Raw genomic sequence first — 19,167 nt, forward strand, 5'->3', positions numbered from 1 at the left:
TGGCTCAAAACCATGTGTCCTATCCCACAGACCTCCACATGCTTGTTTGGGGACAGAGATCAAAGAAAAGGATGCAGGAATAAGTTGTAACTAATTTTCCCTTCCAGCTACCATTGTAAACTCTGAGATTATCACCTCAGGTACTGAGGAGCCCTGTCCATCCTTCCTGAGCAGATTTCTTCCTCCTCCTATGGGCTTCCCACTTGCTGGAGCCAAGGTGGAAGTCTTGAGAATACCATACTCTATGTCTATTGGTATTGTCTGTCTCCTTGACTACTGTGTCTATGAAAAAACTCAGAGTTATTGACAGAAAATAGCCCAAAATGTGTATTAAACCCAGTGGCATCTTGAATTGTACAGACCTATATATTAGGAGTACTTCTAAAGTCAACCCAAACAGTGGATTTTCAAACTCTAGCTTTTAGAAGTTCAATGATCGGATTATGTGAAACACTAAGTCAGTTGGGTTTATCTTTCTTATTCTAAAATAATATAATTTCTATAGGGAGCCAGGAAAATCGATATAGACAATTCAATATAAATATGTCTATATTGATTCTTGATGTGTAAGAGTAGAGGTTTTCTGCCTTTTGAATATATCATAGGTTGTTCATCTAATGAAAAGGACAAAAGGTTAGTGGACTTGTGGAACACAGTGTAATTGCAGAGGAAAATTCAGTTCCATTTATATTTAGAGACGACAGTGGAATCTTGCAGAATCTAGCTTCCCCAAATCTGAAACCCATTCGGACTTTCAGACCCAAGGTTCTCCTCACAGAGCCCCAGTACCCAGGTCTCTGGGGCAGGGTTCTTCATGGGAGGCTTAAGAAGGTGCCTCCAGGGTGTATGCCAGTGGTTTGGTTTTTTTCTGTTTTCCGTGTGAGGCAGAGCCATGCAACCAGACTTCCCTTCAGCACAGGCACAGGACCATCTGGCCTAGCAGAATAGTTTGGAGACAGAATGACATCATGTGCTGGGTGTGACTGAGCATGGGAATCATTAGTGTGGGATAGATTGTGTGGACAGCATGTTGGCTCTTGGGGCACCATTGCTTTTGCTTCTTTGTCTTTTAAAGTTTTCACGTAAAGACCAGAAATTCCCTCAGGGCAAGGAATCTCTTTCCTAAAAACTCAGTGTGATTCTGACATTTAAGCCACAGGAGCTGTAGAATCTTCTCAGAGTTTAAATCTTGGTTTGTGGACTGCATCCTAGAACTCCTAGAACAGCGTTCTTCTTCCCTGTCCTGCTTACTGCTTGACCCTTCAGAGGTAGCTCTCTTGTGCTGATAGCCTATCTCAAAATTGATTTTTGTGTGAACCTGGAGAGATGCCTCAGCAGTTAGAAAGCTCTGGCTGCTTCTCCCAGAAGACCTGAGTCCCTCCCCAGCATCTACATGGCCACTCAGAATTGTCTGTAACAATTCAGTGGCCTCCTTGGGTGTCAAGTGTTCGAATGGTGCACCAACATACGTGGAGGCAAAACACCCATGCACATAAAATAGAATCGCTTTTTAAGCTTGGCTTTAAAATAGACTTTTGTGGCCTTGATCTATTACAAAGCCTTTGCAGGAACTGATAGAGATTGTGAGTTTTGAAAGAAAATAAATACTGGTGTTCCCAGCCACATTGCCCATCCAAAATGTATTAAGACGTTGCTCTAAGAGAAATACCGCCATTCTCCTCTCTCTTCCCTGAAGAGAAGTCCCCTAGTTATGTGAGTTATGCAAGAGGGGTTTGGAAAGAAATGGAGCTGGAGTTAGTTGGGCTCTGTACTGGCACTCCAGAATTAAATGTTTTGGGAGAGAGAGGTATTTGCACAGGGAATTGAGAGGTAAACAAATAAGGTAGCGGTGATTTTATTGCAAGGAAGCTGTAAAATTATTGTAAAAAGGTAATTTTAGCCTCTTTAAAATGTGCTGGTGGCAGGGTGCCTAATGGGTGAAAATAGTTTGTTGAGCTTTACTATAAATAACATGGCGTTTATTTTCTCTTTGAAGTCAGTTTAATTCCAAATAAATTGATCTTTAATTGTCAGTACCCTCTGGGGCTCATCACTTAGCTATTACAGGAAAGTGAAACCGTGTCATTTGGAGTGTTTGATCCTCTGCTTGTAAATCTGCTGCTGCTGTCCTTTTCGGAGCGTAAATTAAATGTGCAGGCACCTCCTTATCAGAAACTACTGCAAAGGGCCTGGGGGATTTATTGGCTCTGCCAGTAGATTGGTGGACTTGTTAAATTGCTTAGGGGATTGAACTAATTAGTGTTTCTGTTGCAAACAGAAGCATATTTCTCATCTCCCCTCTGTGCTTTGCCTCAGGCATTCCTTTGTTGATGTTTGAGAACAAAGTTGGGAGGGTTACCAGGGTTACCATTAAAGGAAAGGGTGGGGACACAAGAGAACTTCATGTGGGAGAATTGTACTGTGATGACATTATGTCAACTGGAAAGGACAGGACCAAGAACTCCAATCAATTTCCCCCAAAGTGTACTCCGAGTGCCCCAGCCTCCTTTAATCATATGGGAACATTTCCAAGATAACTCGGGAAAATCCAGAGACTGGATATTTTGTTTCAGAATCTCACTATCTTCCCAAGGAGAGAGCTTTACCAATAAACTGAGTGGAATAGATAATCCCAAGAGAGTGGTGAAGCAGGGAGTCGTCCAGAACCATGGGTGAGGTTCACCACCGGTGAGGTTCCGTCCCTTTCCTGCACCATCCGAATGTGCTCTACCCAGATCAGCACACTTTTTTTTTTTTTTTTTTACTTAGAGAACTACCTAGCTAGCTCCTGTGTTGCTTTTTACGGAGCTGTGCCATGAAAGCCAGGCTTGATCACTATAGGAAGTACTAGAGGGCCAGATACATCCTGTTTCAGAGCATTCCACAGAAAAACACTCTCATGCTGGCAAGTGCCTGCAGTTCCTTTGCCAGGAGACAGCATAGTTATGCTTGCAGGGCTTGAACTCAGTTTCTTTCCTAATGCACCTTTTTTGGAGGGGCAAAAGCCATCCCAAATGGTCTTGCAAGTAGTAAGATGGTGGAGCAGATTGTTTCCTCAGCCAAGCAGATGCTGTGTATCTGTCATTGGGATTTTGATGAGTGAGAGTACAGTGGAAAGGTGATGTGCCCAGGAAGTAAGGCAAGGCCTGCCCTGGGAGGGGAGGTGTGGAAAGGACTCTGGCAGGCTTGGATGGCGGCACCCAGCTGTGCATTCAGAGCTGCATCTCAGGCCCTGAGTGGCCTCCTTGCCGCTACATTCATCTTCACCGCAGTCTCCTATGTGGTTACCAAAGTCCTCGTCCAGAATCTCAATCATCAGCCCCGGGTCAGGTTTCCCTGACCCTTGCCATCCTTTTAAACTTTGACCTGTTATAAATCTGTAATTTCCCTAGACTCAGGTTGCTCCCAGCAGGATGGGATTCAGTCCTCGTGTAGTAAAGTCTGCACATAAGAGTAATGTCAGCCATGGGTACACAGAGACCCACAAAGGCCGTGCCACACACCCTCTGTTCTTCCACGTCTTCCCTTTTGGTCCCACTACACTGTATCTCTGCAGCATGGTACTCTGGGTTTCAAATTCTAGCCTTTGGAAACTGGATTGGATTGGCTTCATTTGGACCTGATAAAACTTACCTGGTCTTTTGAGGTTTTTTTGGGGTTTTTTTTGTTTTTTTTGTTTTTTTTTTTTTTTTTTTGTTTTTGTTTTTTTTGAAAATCATCAATAATCTTCATCTTATTTTTGATTATAGCTCTCTCTGAGGGAACTGTTACAGACATACTGAGGCTGGTGTATAATTTACTCCATGGCTTAGAAAAGGGAGGGTTGGGAAACCTGGGAGATGATCCTAATCGTGTCTGGACTTTTTTCCCCAGGAACTTTTAACTTGCTGTGAAGAAGGGAAAGGGGAGCTCAAGGATGGCCTGGAGGTGATGCTCAGTGTCCCCAAGAAAGCCAATGATGCCATGCATGTCAGCATGCTGGAAGGTAGCTGATCCCTCAGTCCTCCTGGGATTCCGCCCCTACTCCTAAGACCGGGGAATTTATATTATAGAGGGAAGTGGAACAAGCCTGGAAAAGAGGAGTCAAAAACAAGTTATTAAATGGGTCCTCAGCTACCTGTGTGAGGAGCACCAGCTACCTGTGTGGGAGCACCAGCTACCTGTGTGAGGAGCACCAGCTACCTGTGTGGGAGCACCATGGAGCAGCATAGCTAACATCTGCCTCCAGGTGCCATTTAGCTGTGTGGACGCCTTATTGTCCGTGACAGAATCCAGTGCAGGCTGTGATATTTACTATAAACTATAAGCCAGAGCCTCACAGACCTGCTCATATCCAGAGCTTTTGTATTTTCTTCACAGTTAGAAGAGCAGGAAATGCTGGTTACACACAGTATACACCAGTGAATTTAGCATGATAGCAACCTTACACATGTGTGCTCATGCACACGTGTGCACACACACAGGCATGCATGCATGCACGCATGAATACACACCTTTTTTCAGTACTGAAATTGAAATCAAGTCTTGTTCATGCTGAGCAAACACTACTACTAAGCTATATCTACAGATCTTTTGCTTGATATATCACTAAATTGTCCAGACTGGCTTTAAAACAGCAATTCTTTCTCAGCCTACTGAACCCCTAAAAGTATAGGAGTGCTCCAGCTTCTTTAACATAGAAGAGAATGGATAGCCTAGGTTCACTGTTATGGTTATTTTTAATTGAATAGTTAAGTGGCATTCAATATATTGACATTTTTGTGCAGCTAGTCTTTTGTCCTTCCTGAGAGCCTAGGAAAGCCCAGCCATGTGACCCTAACAGGACTTCTGTCAGCAAGAACTGTGTTTTTGGCACCTAGAACAAGTGCAGTATGAAGTAAGGCCCGTGTTACGTGGTCTCAATATTATAAAGCAGATGGAGGAGCAAAGCCCGGATGAGATTTGACAGCTGGGTGAAGACTTCCCTGTCCAGTTTGACCAGCCAATAAGTGTGTGGCTGCGCTTTCCCTTCGCATTCACCCCACAACACCTCCTTTGCCACTACCATCATCTAACAGGCTTGGTATCTCTCGGTCCTTCCTGGACTACCCTTAGTACAAGGCTACCCAGGCCTTAGGCAATGGAGCCAATGTCATTGTCATGCTAACATGCCAAGTGCTAGTCATCAGAAAGGGCTCCTGTTGTCACAGTTTGTCTACCCCCTTCATTCCTGTGTGCACCAGGTTCCCCCAGGCTGAATGTCCTCCTTTAAGAGAACCCCATTTGTCTAAACTGTCCCTTAAACATAGTCTCAATTCAGCCACTCCAGGGCGGTCTGTGGACCTGTTCGATTGAGCTGGCTGAAGCTGCACATTTATGGACTTGCCCAACCCCCACCGAATCAAGTCCCATAGACAGAGAGGTGTTCAGAGTCCATGTTTTCAGTTGCTTTCCGGATGATTCTTGGGCAATTGAGGCTTGGGAACTTTCTGAAAGATTTGAAGCAGTATATAAGTAGATGTCGGGAATATAAGAAATAAGGTAATGACAACCACAGCACAACCAAGCGTACACCAGACAGTGTTCCACCTAAACCCCACTCAGCTAGGAACAATGGGGGCTGTGCAGGAAGAAACTCTGGGTACTGTTCCTTTGGGAGCCCCCCCCCCCCAGCTCCTCTCACATTGGGAGGAGAGCATCCCATGGGACCGTTATCATATCCCATATGTCTGTAGGAGGCATGGTGCAGGACCTGGGCAGTGGGAAATGCCTAAGTACGGTTGTATAGGCAGAGGTACTACATTAGATGTCTGTGCAAGCTAATAGCCAACAAGGGGGAATGCAATACAGCCTCCCCTGAGTGTAGTGTTTGAGAAACTCCACAGGGCACGTGGGTGTTTTTCAGGGTTCGATGAGAACTTGGATGTACAGGGAGAGTTGATTCTCCAGGATGCCTTTCAAGTGTGGGACCCAAAGTCGCTGATCCGGAAGGGGCGGGAGCGGCATCTGTTCCTCTTTGAGATCTCCTTGGTGTTTAGCAAAGAGATCAAAGACTCTTCAGGACACACGAAATATGTTTACAAGAACAAGCTACTGGTAGGTGGGGCAGGTGGGGCAAGACAAGATTCCCTGCTTTCGTAGAACCCATGGACAGGAAGGGATAGAGACATGTACAGCTCACCTTTTCCCTACTTCTCTCCTCCAAAGCTCTCCTGGACAAAAGCTCAGACCTCCTACTTGGAAAGCTCCCTTCCACATCCTCCACTCCTTTATCTTAGAGTTCAAAGGTCTTCTGTCTGCTTTTAGCACCTTCCTCTTCACCATCCCTCCCATACCTGCTAATTGGGCAAATGCCAGCAGGTCCTTTAATCCTGGGTATGTGAACAAAAGATCTAGTCTACTGAGGCCTGATTGACAGAAGCCCCTCCCTTGGCCCTCTCCTTTTTGTTGCCTTCCCCTTCCTATCCCAGCCCTAAGTTTCCCCCACTGCCCTCCCCTTCCCCGCCTCTCACAGGCATTTCCTGTCTACAGACCTCAGAGCTGGGTGTGACCGAGCATGTAGAAGGTGACCCCTGCAAATTCGCCTTGTGGTCTGGGCGCACCCCATCCTCAGACAATAAAACAGTCCTCAAAGTAAGTACTTGTCTCTTCTACCACAAAATCGGGGCTGGGCTAATTGGGTAGGATAAAGGAAGCAGGCATGGGACACCAAAAAGCAGGGCCTAGAGACCAGTGAGCCACCAGACCTCTCTTGGGAATGACAGTTTTATGCAGGTATGGAGAGGTTAAGTTGACCATAAACGTAGGCCCAGGATCTCGAAGGCAGATATTTTCCTTGAGTTCATAGTGGTCAGGGGATAACACATTGACTTAACAAGGTCAACTAGGTTCTGTCCATATGTCTCTTTCTAGAGACAAGAACAACCAACCTTGTAACAAAGACATCTTGAGTTGCTCTGTGCTTGCTCAGCAGATTGCCCTAAATGTCCTCCATGTACAAGGTGCTCTGCTTAATGACATAAAAAAAAACACATTTAAGATATGGTCCTTATTCTTTGGATGTGTATTCTAGAAGCTCTCATAAAATCACAGCCACCAGGAATTCCCCATGGTTCAGCTCTCCGGGATCAGGCTGGCTTTGAGTCCCTGTTCCTGGTAGCACTAGCCTGACTAGGTGAGGTTAGTGCAAACAGAGTTTCCATTAATCACTTGCTAGTCAAGGAAATGTCCATCACCAAGGAGCAGATGGCCCATCTCAGGCAAAAGCTTCAGTATTCACCCTTAATTTGTAAAATAGCTGCTACTTGTCATGAAATGTTACCTGAAATGGGATCCAGAAGGCAATGGGGTATTATTGGAGCAGCAATTCTAATCAGCACATTTAGCTTAGCAGCCAGAAACCCCAGTAATGATGGCCAGCCTAAGCAGGCTATATGAGTGTGACAGCTATTAAACATCCTGACATGCCCTTTACCCTGCTGGGAAATAGCTACTGTTTTTGGATGTCACAATTCCAAGTGCCTCCAGGGCTTCATAAGGAGCCACAATTCAAGTGGTAACCCAGGTCCAGCAGAGATCAATAGATTCTGCTCCAACTCAAGAACCAATAGCAGTTTGGTCAATGCCTAATGAATTATGACGTACTTTTTCAAGTGACCCATAAAATCTATATTGAGTCTTGAAGTTGCACATCTCTGAGGTTAAAGAGTCAAGGGATAAGATGCAAAAGCACCCCTAAAGATTTGGTGTCTTTGAAATAACCGCTAAGCCTGTAGGCAGAGAGTTGGACATGGCTTTGTGGGCAACAAGGGCTGGGGTTCTCAATGCTCCTTCCTATGGCACTCCAGGCTTCCAATATCGAAACCAAGCAGGAATGGATCAAGAACATCAGAGAAGTGATTCAGGAAAGGATCATCCATCTTAAAGGAGCTTTAAAGGAGCCGATCCAGCTCCCTAAAACACCAGCCAGACTGAGGAACAATAGTAAGAGGTAACCAACACCTGTCCCCAGTCACTGCTATATTATGTCACCGATGGAGGAGGGAAAGGGTGACCCTTTGTCTCTAGTGGAAACAGTGCCATCCTCCATCTAGGAAGACCTACAGGTTCTGTCTGTGGTGAATTCTGCCATCTTTAAGATTCTCATCAGTTACTGTCCATCAACGCACTCTTTGCTTAAGTGTGCTACGAGAATGGGAGAGGAAGTACATGTTGGGTTACTTCTCCCAAGAGCCTCCTGACAACCGTGTGTTGCACATGGAGTTGCACATAAGAACAGTAGCATCTGGAGAGAGTGAATGCTGTCAAGTAGGGGACAGTGATGTCTCTCTGTGGAGTTGGGGAAGGCTTTGGGGAGAACTTCACAATGAGCAGGGAGGCCTCCACATTGATTGGAGGGTGAGGAGTTTTTTGCAACACAGGGGTAGGCTGCTGTGTCAAAGATATCTGTGCAGCTCCTAAGGAGTCCCCTTCACTCACCCTCAGTGACTAATGACTTCAGGAAGAAGACGGCCTATGTGCCTTGGCCCTTCCAAACCCTAGCTTCCTCCAATCCAGTAGGTGGCTTCTTAGGTATTTCTTCTCAAGTCAGCATGTGGCATGATCACTTCCAACGGTTCTGCTGAGGGACCTTTGGAGGAAATCATACAATACCTATATCTTGAAGACAAAAATATACAGCACAGTGATGTCCAGAGAGCAGTGGCCACTGTTGGCGGTGTGCTTTCCACGCCTCCCCAGTTCACAGACAGCATACGCCAGAGGGCTTATTGACCTTTCAGCATCAACCAGGATAAGCAGGATGGAGAAGCCGGGCAGAGTCATGGCATTGGATTGCTAGCACCAAGAGAGTTAGTGGCCCCAAGCTGGGTATGACTGAGACAGAAATACCCCCAAAGTGATGGCCAGGATCAGATCACTGCCCCATTGTTACAGGGACCAAAGATGAGTCTATTAAAAGGGGGCACATCTTAATTTTATGTGCTTGGGTCCAGACTACAGCCTTATTTTAATCCTGGAGAGAGGAAACCCTGCTTCTGGGAGCTCCCGTTTCATGGGGAATATAGAAAGGAATACAGTATCAAGAATGGATTGTCCAGGACTTTGTGAGAAGGAAACTTAGTTGAGCCTAAGGGTTGCTCTGAAATCTGAAAGAGTTGGAGAGTTTCTAGAACACATGAAGAACATGTCTTAGAAATGTCTGCCACTGTCCCCTCTATCCCCCACTTCTCCCCTTGTCCTTCATGGAATGGAGAGGGGCCTCACAGACTCCTCAGAGAGCAACCGGGTGGTGTGTACTTCCATCAGCTTGGCTTCCTGGATATAGCAGAACTTACGGAGGACTACATGGGCTTGGGGGATGCCACCCACACTCCTGGATCAGCCCTTTCAGCCCCTAGAACTGGCTTCATCTGTAGTGGACCCGAAGGGTTCATAATAGACCAAAACAGCAGGAAGCAGAAAGTACAGCCAGATCTCAGCCATCTACAAATGGGGGAGAGGGAGATGGCCCAGACTATCCAAAACAACAGATGATCTGAAAGTCCTTTCATTTTTGGTTTTGAAATGTGTCACGTGATTTCTTTTCACAGCATATTTTTTCTTCCTGCGAATGTGTGGTCTATGTTATTAAAATAAGCCGACCTTTTCCAAGACCACAAGCTGTGGTGAGAAAGTAGTCAACTTAGAAATGTTCTGCATGGGAGAAACAACTCTTTCTCAGAAGGATGACAAATGCACACATGGGCACACACATGGCCACCCTCGTGCATGCATACACATGTACACTCACAGGTATATGAGATAGTAATCGTTCAGACTCAGAGAGGTTGAGTCATCATCTTTGGCAGTCTGCCTGTGGGATAACATCCCCCAGCATCCAATTCCCCATCTCTCAAGGCTTTTATCCCTCTACAAGCACCATGGAGTGACTTCTGTGAAAGTGTCCGTGAGAATAACTGTAGTTTCCTCCACTAACCCTTTTAACCACAGCCCACGTTTTCCCTAATGCAGACTAGTCAGCAATTCCCAGGCAACCATTCCTTCTGGGGCTTGACCATAGGTTCAGCACAGAGTCAGGACACAATCTTAAGGAAGGGAACTGAGCAATGTGGTGTCAAAGCCATGCAATGCTAGAGCCAAGAATGGGGTAACAAGTGCCATATGGCACCAGGGAGCAGAGCTGGCTCAAAGGCTACCACAGCCTGTGCTGTCCCCAGGCCTGGAGAAAATGCCTTTCCCTTCTGCATTGATAAGAACTCATTACCAATAAATATAAAATCAATAAGACCTGCCAAAAAGAAGACAGTGGACACCTGTTTCATATGCAGGAGCTAAAGATAACCTTCCCATGAGGAAATATCCCAACCCATTTTCTCCAGCAAAAGAAATGTGAGTTTAAAAACAATTTTTTTAAGTTTCATACTACATGCCTATAGTCTCAGCTGCTTGGAAGGCTGAGGCCGGAGTCTTGCTTGGACCCAGGAACTCAAGGCTGATCTGAACAGCACAGCATGGCTGCATTTCGACAAAGAGAAAGAACATTGTGTTTTTCCATACCAGCAGCAAGACAACCCCCATCCTAGTTATATTATGCAGGATCCTGTACTCTGTGGCTATTGAAGAGGAGCCCATTGGCTGGCTAGAAGCCCAGGCTCTAAATAAGATATATCTTCCTCCTACCTGTAATAGTCTCATTCCTAGTTTTGTTGTTGTTGTTGTTGCTTTAATGCTTCATCTGCTGTATGGGCCAGAAGAGACATAGGGCAGGTATCGTGTGGTGCTGTGCTAGATCATGTAGTGGTCACGTGCTTACTGAAATGAATGTGCTTTCACTGAGATCACTTAGTCTGTGCCCATTAACAGGATAATGTTACACAATCCCTGATAGAAATGTTCAGGCACTACTTTGTCAGCCCAGCTGGGAAAACCTTGTATGCTCTAAACCCACAGTGGCTCCCCCCACCCCCACCCCTGTTTCTTTTCTCTCTTCTTCCTGCAGGGATGGGGTAGAGGATGGTGACAGCCAGGGCGATGGGAGCAGCCAGCCAGACACCATATCCATTGCCTCCAGGACCTCTCAGAACACCGTGGAAAGTGACAAGGTAAGACAGAGTCCCAGCCTTCCTTCCCTACCCCAAGCTGTGGTTGGTTGAACTGGCCCTAGAGAATTGTGCTCAAAGTTCTTCCACTCTGAAGCCAAACAGCGGGAGCTGTATCATGGCAGCAAAGGGAAAAGGACAGAGTTGGGTTAGGACAGTCACACAGCGTAAACAGTGAGAGAGGCAAAGTGTCACTCCGAATCACTCCTACTAGGTCGCTGGGCTGTTCTGCCTCAAGAAAATAGACCTCAGAGAGGCTGAGTTTGGAACTGTGTCCTGAGACGCAAATGGCTGTAACTAGCTCATCTTTGCAATGGTGTGATTAGGGTATATTTTAAAATTAGATCAGTGGTTTGTGAAATAGATACTACTCAGAAAGGACCTCTGACCCAAAAAGACTCTAGTAGATCACCTTTTCCCAACCAGGCTTGGTTCCTGAGCGCTTAAGAGCAGAGGAACCACCAAGTGGTCTATGAAAGACAAAGTCATCCTCTAAGAAACCTGACCACTTGTCTCCCACGAGGAGCTCTGAGGGGAATACAGGAAAGACACTGGCCCCATGCATTTGAGGAAAGTGATTGTTGGAATCTGCAGCAGAGAGAGGAAGGGACCAATGGCCTGACCCACTCACATACCCAGAGTCCAAAGTATGAGGTAATCTACTGCTGCACATCTCAATTGTCACCAGTGAAGTTAGACTTCCCCAAACACTGCTTGGCCCTAGTTACTCCAGGTCCTTCAGGCTGTTCTTCTGCCTCAGGCAATAGGCTAAGCCTGTTCTTGATTTTAGTTTTTTCTACATTGTGGGTACTTTTCCACATTCACTAGGTTTTTCCTTCCTGGGAAGAAAGCCACACTGTATGGGGACTATCCCTAGCTCTACTGAGATAAGGACAGCACATCACCCTAACTACACTAATAGATTCATGCTCAAGGACATTCAAGGTTAACGCCATCCAATAGCTGCTTTCATGGTTTAAGGCCATTTTCAGGGGAAGAGTAAATAGGGTATTTGAGGGGTTTTTTTTCTAGGTATAAAAATACAAAGGAAACTATTTCTATGTCTTCCTGGCTTCTCTAGTCTGCTGTCTAACAGTATAACTAAAATATCCTATGAATAAAAGTGTTCTTCTTTAAAGCAGTCCTTTGTTGGTAAGTCAAGTGTGATTATGCCCAAGTTCAGACATAGACTTCTAGATTTGTTGTTGGGGGACTCACCCCTTGCAGCTGCTAACCCATCTCCCAGGATCCTGACATACACAGAAACCCCTGGCTGGGGCCATTTGTCTATTTCTTCCCTTGCTGGCAAGGTAAGTGAGGCTAGAATACACCTTTGACAGCAGGCTTTTTATTATAAATGAGGGATTTTAGTAATTATGCCTTTCTCTAAGTAAAACTGAGGATCCACTGAGTAACTCGCCCAAGAAAAGTTTAGTAGTCAGTGTTAAAGCAGGAACTAGAACTCAGGCCCAACCAGTATCACTGAACACACAGTGCTGACTTAATCCAGCCGGGTGTTCTTTCTACACATGCCACACACAGACCAGACACATGCTCCTGTCAAAGCCATGTGCCAAACTCTGTGCTGGATACTGTGGAGAGACGTACGCTGTCTGTGGAGTGTGAACCCCCATCCGTGCGATTTCTTGTTTCCTGTTGTCTCTATAGCCAAGCCACTGGTCCCCTATGAGAACATGGGCTGTGTCTGTCTGTCCCACTGCTGTCCTTCTGGCATGCAGCATGCATCAGGGCTTGGGAGTCATTTGTGAACTCGGTGAATATAGGGACGTACTGTTAGGTCTCAGGGAATAGAGGATTCAGAGGCAACTGAAAACAAGTTTCTAAAAGTAGCTAAGTATACAAACATCCTGTTTCTTAAGACATTAAGGAACCTGGAAAGTTTGAGCAGAGAGCTTAGTAAACTGGAGTACTTGTCCTCTAGGGAGCATGGGTTCCCAGTCCCCTTCTCTGGCCATAGGATACAGGCAGAAGGTGAAGAAGTTAGAGATTCGGTTCCATATACAAAGCCTTAAAAAAAAAAAAGTGTATTCTCAAACAGTAATAATAGGCTATTGATGGATATGCAGTATCCTTTAAAATATTCTCACCCTCCTCCCAACCCAGCAGTAAGGACCAGGTAGCCATGTGACCCCTGGCGACCTATGTCTCCCTCCAGCAGTGAAATCATTCGCTGAGATCTTGAATTCATAGTTGTCAGCAACAGGGTCCAGTTCCTTCCACCTTTCCCAGGAGACAAGAAACCCTGGTTTCCAGGTGACCGGATAAAAAGCCCTGGCCTGACTCAGATAAACTTATCATAGTCAACATGACAGCCAGTTTGGGGAGGTCAGGGTGGAGACACTTCACGGCAATTAATCACTCCAGCCGTAGATTCTCCTGAGAATGCCAGATCTTCTTCCTCGGATGTGAAGGGATGAGTTATGTCAGTAGTTGGATGAAGGACCCTGGGGAGCCAGCCCACTTTGGGCTGAGGCACCCCTCCAATCGCCTGTTGTATTCTGAATGCTGCAGTATGAGGGAAAGCATTTGAACACAACTGGATGAATCCCAGCTTGGACATCACCTCCATCCCAGCTTTTCACAGGTCAGTTTCCCCATCCACTAATCAGGGAGATGACGCCTTCTCACAGCACTGCTGGGAAGAATAAGTGGTATATATCTGCTTGGGAGTTGCCTAACATTTGGCAAAAGCTAACTTTCAATCTTAGGGTGTGAATACCATGCTTCAGCAGACTGGGGAGAGCTTTGTGAGTTCCAACCTCTGGCTTCATCACCATCAGCAACGGTCAGCAGCCTCTTATCTGTATTAGTCCTAAGATGATGTGGCTTCTTTGATTTACCTCTCTATAAACAGAATGGCATTTCTCCTCCACCTTCCATGCTGGCCTCCGGAATCTCCGGCATAAATGTTTGTGGCTAGCCTTGACTCCTGGATTAGCTTATTATCAGCAGACTGTGGTCTACTTGTGTCTAACATTGAATCATCAGATTTGAACAGTGGCAGGTCCTTGGGCTGTAGGTATTTGGAGACTCTCACCATATCATTTTTCAAATCTTTGAAGGCTAGACTAGAAGTCTCCAGGTTCTCCAGTATTGATTATATTAATATGTTCCCAGATGGTTCCATTTCCTAGCCACCTTCCTATGGGCTTCCTTCAGTGTGTAAATTCTATATAACATGGGGTACTAGAGGGTTAGGTGGCCTGAATACGGATCTGGCTATAAATATCGTCCATTCCAAAGGACTGCTGCATTTAGAGTTTTTCCTAAAGTGGTCACATGTCTATTAGAGTGCCCAATGCTGCTCATAAAATCCCCATGCCTTCTTTGAAGCCAGACTTAGTAAGGCAGGTGACTTAGTAATTCATGTATAGGACCACTTCGTGTCCACTTGATTCTCTTGTCTAGACTCGTCTCTGTATTCTAGATGATAAAATGTCCCATTCAGTACGTTAGCTACATCTCACAGAACAATCTTCTGTTCCTTCTCCATACTCTCGCATCTTAGTAAGATTAAAGAAAGAAAGTGTAGCCTCTCTCGCTACCCCATGGAAACCCTTTGTCGAACTCTTTGTTAAGGCCTTAAGAGATGGATATTCTACCACTTTTCCCTGTGGCAGAGGAACTGGGGCTGTTGGCTTATGCTGTAGGTCCTCCCTCCTTAGTGAGAACACAGTTTATTATTCATAATTCTGCATTAAGCCCTTACAAAGCTGGGCTGAGCATCTCAGTAAATAAACCCCACTAATAACTCTCCCAGACTTGCTTTTGTTTGATCCTCAAATGGATCTGCATAATTAGGTTTTTTGTATTAAACAAAAGTGTTATTCCTCCAAGGCAAACAAAAGTTTTTACTTCAGTCCACAGTGGGCCAAACCTGTTCAGTCTAGGGATATGTAGGTGCTACTCTGGGTAGGACATTTGTTCATCCCAAGCCTTTCACCTTGAGTCCTGGGGTTTGCTACCACACTTCAAATATCTAGATTCACTGAATTCTAGCAATGATGAAGTATCAGTAAAAAGAATCTTTTTTAAGGTAATGGATGCCTTCCAGAGGACAGACATGTGCACTTTGATAAACCTGGTGCATGCATTCAGAGCCGGTATAGTGGATGTTGTCAATAAACGTGTAAAATTAAACATCACATGGCCATCCTTCGTGAAATACTGTCCAAAGCACTGTTGGGCTCTAGTCATGCCCAGGTTAGCTGAAGAGAGAGAAATTGGACGGAAATTTAATTATGGCTGCTGTCCTCTATGTTAACAACAACAACAACAATAACACTGCTGAAACATCTCACAACCAGTGTGATCAGAATACGGAATGAGCTGGTGTGAGTCAAGACACAGGGTAGACCAGGGATGCTGGTGCAAAACAGGAATGAGGAGAAGCCTGGAGGCTTGAGAGGCTGACTCAATGGTATTAACTCTGGATTGTCAGTTCAGTGTGGTGAGTTATGACCAGTTTTGTGTCAGTAACTGGGAGGGAAGTCAGGGAGACAGCTATGGCAAGGGCCCAACTAAGGCAAAAGCAGATGATTCCCATGATTCCCTACCACTTTGATAGCAGCCATGACATGATACCTCAGAAGCCTTATGAGGGTAGACTCCTCTGGCAATCATTAGAATCTAATAGTCTTCACACACACACACACACACACACACACACACACACACAAACATGGAGCATGTATCAGGACACAAGGAACAAGTTGAGAATCAGAAAGAGAACTGTGGCTTTAAGTTGATATCTGTATAAGGACCTATCGAGTTCCTGAGTTGATAAAGATGTTTTTCCTGCATTGGTAGCTTGGTAAGGATGTAGCCCTTGGGTAAGTAGGTATCTTCATATGGATATAGCCCCTACATTCGTGCACTGGTAGAGACCTAGACCCTGTGTTGGTGCATAGATGGAGCCTAGCCCAGCACCAGCATCTTCCCTCTCTTCACTCATGCACTGTTGTGAAGCCTGCCTGGTCTATGTCTAGTGCTGTACTCTGATAGGAGAACACAGTGGGTGAGGCAACGCCTCACCATCTCCAGCTTTCATTCTTAAATGTAGGAAAAGGAAACATCCAGAAAGAAAGAGAATAGCATCTCCATGTCCAGCTAAAAACATCAGAGATAAACACCCTTGCCTGTTTTAATTAGATATAAAACTTACTGTGGATGGATAGAGACAGATCACATAGGGGGAAGCAGAATCCCTTCTGTTAAAGAGTTCATGAGTGGGAAACCACAGTCTTGTAGACAGAGCTTCTCAAAGAATGCAGCTTAAGTCCAAGTCTTCACATGTGGAGTCTGAGATTCCCCTGCGCGTGATCTGTTGAAGGTAGACAGGGCATGTCTGGATGTGTTCTCATGGTGTTGAGCTCAGTCTGATCCTCCTGAAGTTCTAGGCAGGAATCACCAACTGTGTGCACTGCCTGAGCCAAGAGCCTTGGTCTTTTGTGTCAGATGAGCAGGTGCCACAAGAGCTGTGGCTGTACTGTCATGGAAGATCTAGGTAGATGCAGTAGCATCTACCCTGGGGAGCATAGTCATGTGGTAGCAGAGCCATGGGTCCTAAGATTAGTCCTGGACTCATGACCTATGGTGGTCACATTATGTCGGAACTCTCTCTCGGGGTCTGTACAAAGACAGTAGTGACTGTCTTTCCTAGAGTTCTGAAGGGCTGGATGAGACCCTATCTGAAATATGTATGGGACTTGGGGACCCAAGCGCCCAAAGGAAGGTCTCCATCTCAGATCCTCAGGGCAGGAAAACAAGGGACACATTCCCTGAAGTTTTAAGAGGCCATGGGCTACTGTGTTTGCCTCTAAAGAAAAAGTTGAATGTCTGCCAATATGGAGAAGGAGCAGCGTGAAACTAACACCAAGTAATGTGTTTTACTTGAGAAATTCTCAAAAGCCATCGAGATGGCCACCCCCTTGGTTTGAGATGTGTGGTCATGATAGGTGTCCTGGTCAGCCATGGGTGCCACCTGCTCTTCTCCAGCCTAGCAACCGTGGGAGGAATGGATTATAGCTCTTCCATTACTCAGTGGTCCTGAAGATTAATAAACTATCCCTAGATAAAGAGAGTAATGCTACCTCCCACCCCATATCAAAGCCCTTAAAGAAGTACCTGGGAAGAGTATGTAATTACAGCTCCGCCTGCCAAGGCTGGGAGTGGATGTATTGGAAGTTGAACCATGAAAGCAATGTAGTCTTGATTCTTGGGCACACCCCAGACCTCATCGTTTTAGATTATTAGTCACAGCAGAAAAAGTTGAGACAAAAAGGATTCTGATTTTCCTCAACATCTTGGTCCTTCCTTGTCAGAAAGTACCCTTCTGCTTTTAAGCACTAAACGTGGCTTGGGTTTTTTTTTTTTTTTAACTGATTTATTTTGTATTATTTAATGTTTTCTTAAAGTCCAGGACTAGCTTTTTTTTCCTGGCATAGTCTTCTTGTCACTCTTTCCCATGGTGGACAGGTAGCTGAAGGAGGGGAGATGGTAGCAGTGGTCAGCAAGGAGAGGAATGAATCCAGCCGGAGCCGCAGCGATGGGGGCACTGCCACCCCTGGGAGCAGCTCCCCCCTCAGTGGTGTTTCTCACAGCTTGGCTCTTCAGAGCCCCTGAGCAGTGTGAGAACTTGTGGTCACAGGCTCTCTGTCAGAAGTGTTTATGAGCAGCCTCCAGTCTCTGCAAAGTCCACCAGAGGACAGGAAATGCCCACTACCTGAGACATAGGGCAAAACCTCTCTTCCTGACACTATTTTACTTCTTAGCCCCACTAGCATTATTTCATTTAGAATTTTTCCCTGAAAAAAATCCATTGCCAAAATTGCCAGTCATCTACAAAAGCGAGGAAGTATCGTGAAAGTCAGGGCTTTGTTGAGCCCAGAGAGGTAACAGGAAGCCTTGTGGGGGTCTCTGCCCATGTCAGACACTCCAGCTGCACAAAGTGTCTTAGTTCTAGGTGGTGGCGCAGCACAGGCATCCTCTGCACAAGAATAGGGCAAGGGGAGTGGGGATGGGAAAGGGTGGAAAGCACTTGAAATGTAAATACATAAAATATTTATTTATTATGAGCAGCTCTAGTCTCTGCAAAGTCCACCAGAGGACAGGAAATGCCCACTACCTGAGACATAGGGCAAAACCTCTCTTTTTAAAAATAAAAATGATTTAAAAAAAAAAAAGAATAGGGAGAATGGAAGGGCGGTTTACAGATGGTAGAGCTGTGTTTTAAAGGCTGTGTGGTCATTGCTCAGTGCCTTACCTCATTCAGGTAAATCTAATCATAGAAATCTAGAGATTTGTAAGAAAGAGGCGGGCAGATCTCGGTGAGTTTGAGGCCAGCCTGGTCTACAGAGTAAGTTGCAGGACAGCCAGAACTATATAGAGAAACCCTGTCTAAGAAGATAAAAAGTCAGGGTGGGGAATGGACAGACAGACAGACAGGAAATCTAGAGAAGTCCCAGAAATCATCAAACCTATATCCTTCACTGTTGACAAGTAACCAAGTGACTTATTCAGAGTCATGAAGCCAGTTAATGACAGTTCTGAGAGTCAGACCCAAGTCAGTAATACCCCAAGTCAAATCTTTTAAAATGATACCTTTGTTGTGACCCTCATAGTTCAGCTTGTGGGTCTGCAGAAGGCAAGTACCACTGCTACCCCCTCTTGAGCTCCTGCCCCCCCCATATATGCCCATGAGCCCACAGCAAAGTTGCACTGCATTACTGCAGCAATACTATGGCTCTGGGCTGCCAATACCTATCACAGGCTCTTCAGTACCAAGTACTTGTGACTCACATGGTGGCCTTGGTGGGGGTGTGACTCGCCCCAGAGTCTCTCAGCCTCCCAAGGAGATTCCTGTTAGTCTCTAAGCACTTGGCAGTGAGTGCTGGGATGGAGCAAGGCTGATCCCTATCTTGCAGCCGCCTGGGAGAGGCGAGTTTCCAGAGCAGATGCAACCCTGTTGTAGTCCAGCACCAGGGGAAACTCTATTTCGCTGTTAACATTTTCGTGGAAGGCAACAGCAAATCTGAAAACAAGCCACAATGTTCAAGTGTATTAACTG

General features: G+C 45.7%; 1 protein-coding gene across 6 annotated transcripts in view; it reads left to right on the plus strand.

Annotated features, from left to right (window-relative positions):
* KALRN (kalirin RhoGEF kinase) overlaps positions 1–19,167 on the plus strand; it is a gene marked incomplete at both ends in the record, with an annotated part of 525,758 nt that overhangs the window by 335,388 nt on the left and 171,203 nt on the right. For all 6 annotated transcript variants that reach the window (XM_080919241.1, XM_080919243.1, XM_080919247.1 and 3 more), the window contains 5 exons: positions 3,874–3,985; positions 5,885–6,075; positions 6,511–6,612; positions 7,827–7,969; positions 10,979–11,081. In XM_080919241.1, coding sequence (XP_080775367.1) covers positions 3,874–3,985; positions 5,885–6,075; positions 6,511–6,612; positions 7,827–7,969; positions 10,979–11,081 — 651 coding nt within the window. The remainder of the gene's footprint in view (positions 1–3,873; positions 3,986–5,884; positions 6,076–6,510; positions 6,613–7,826; positions 7,970–10,978; positions 11,082–19,167) is intronic.

This window comes from Micromys minutus (genome assembly GCF_963924665.1).
Source record: "Micromys minutus genome assembly, chromosome: 7".
In the NCBI taxonomy this organism is placed as follows: Eukaryota; Metazoa; Chordata; class Mammalia; order Rodentia; family Muridae; genus Micromys; species Micromys minutus.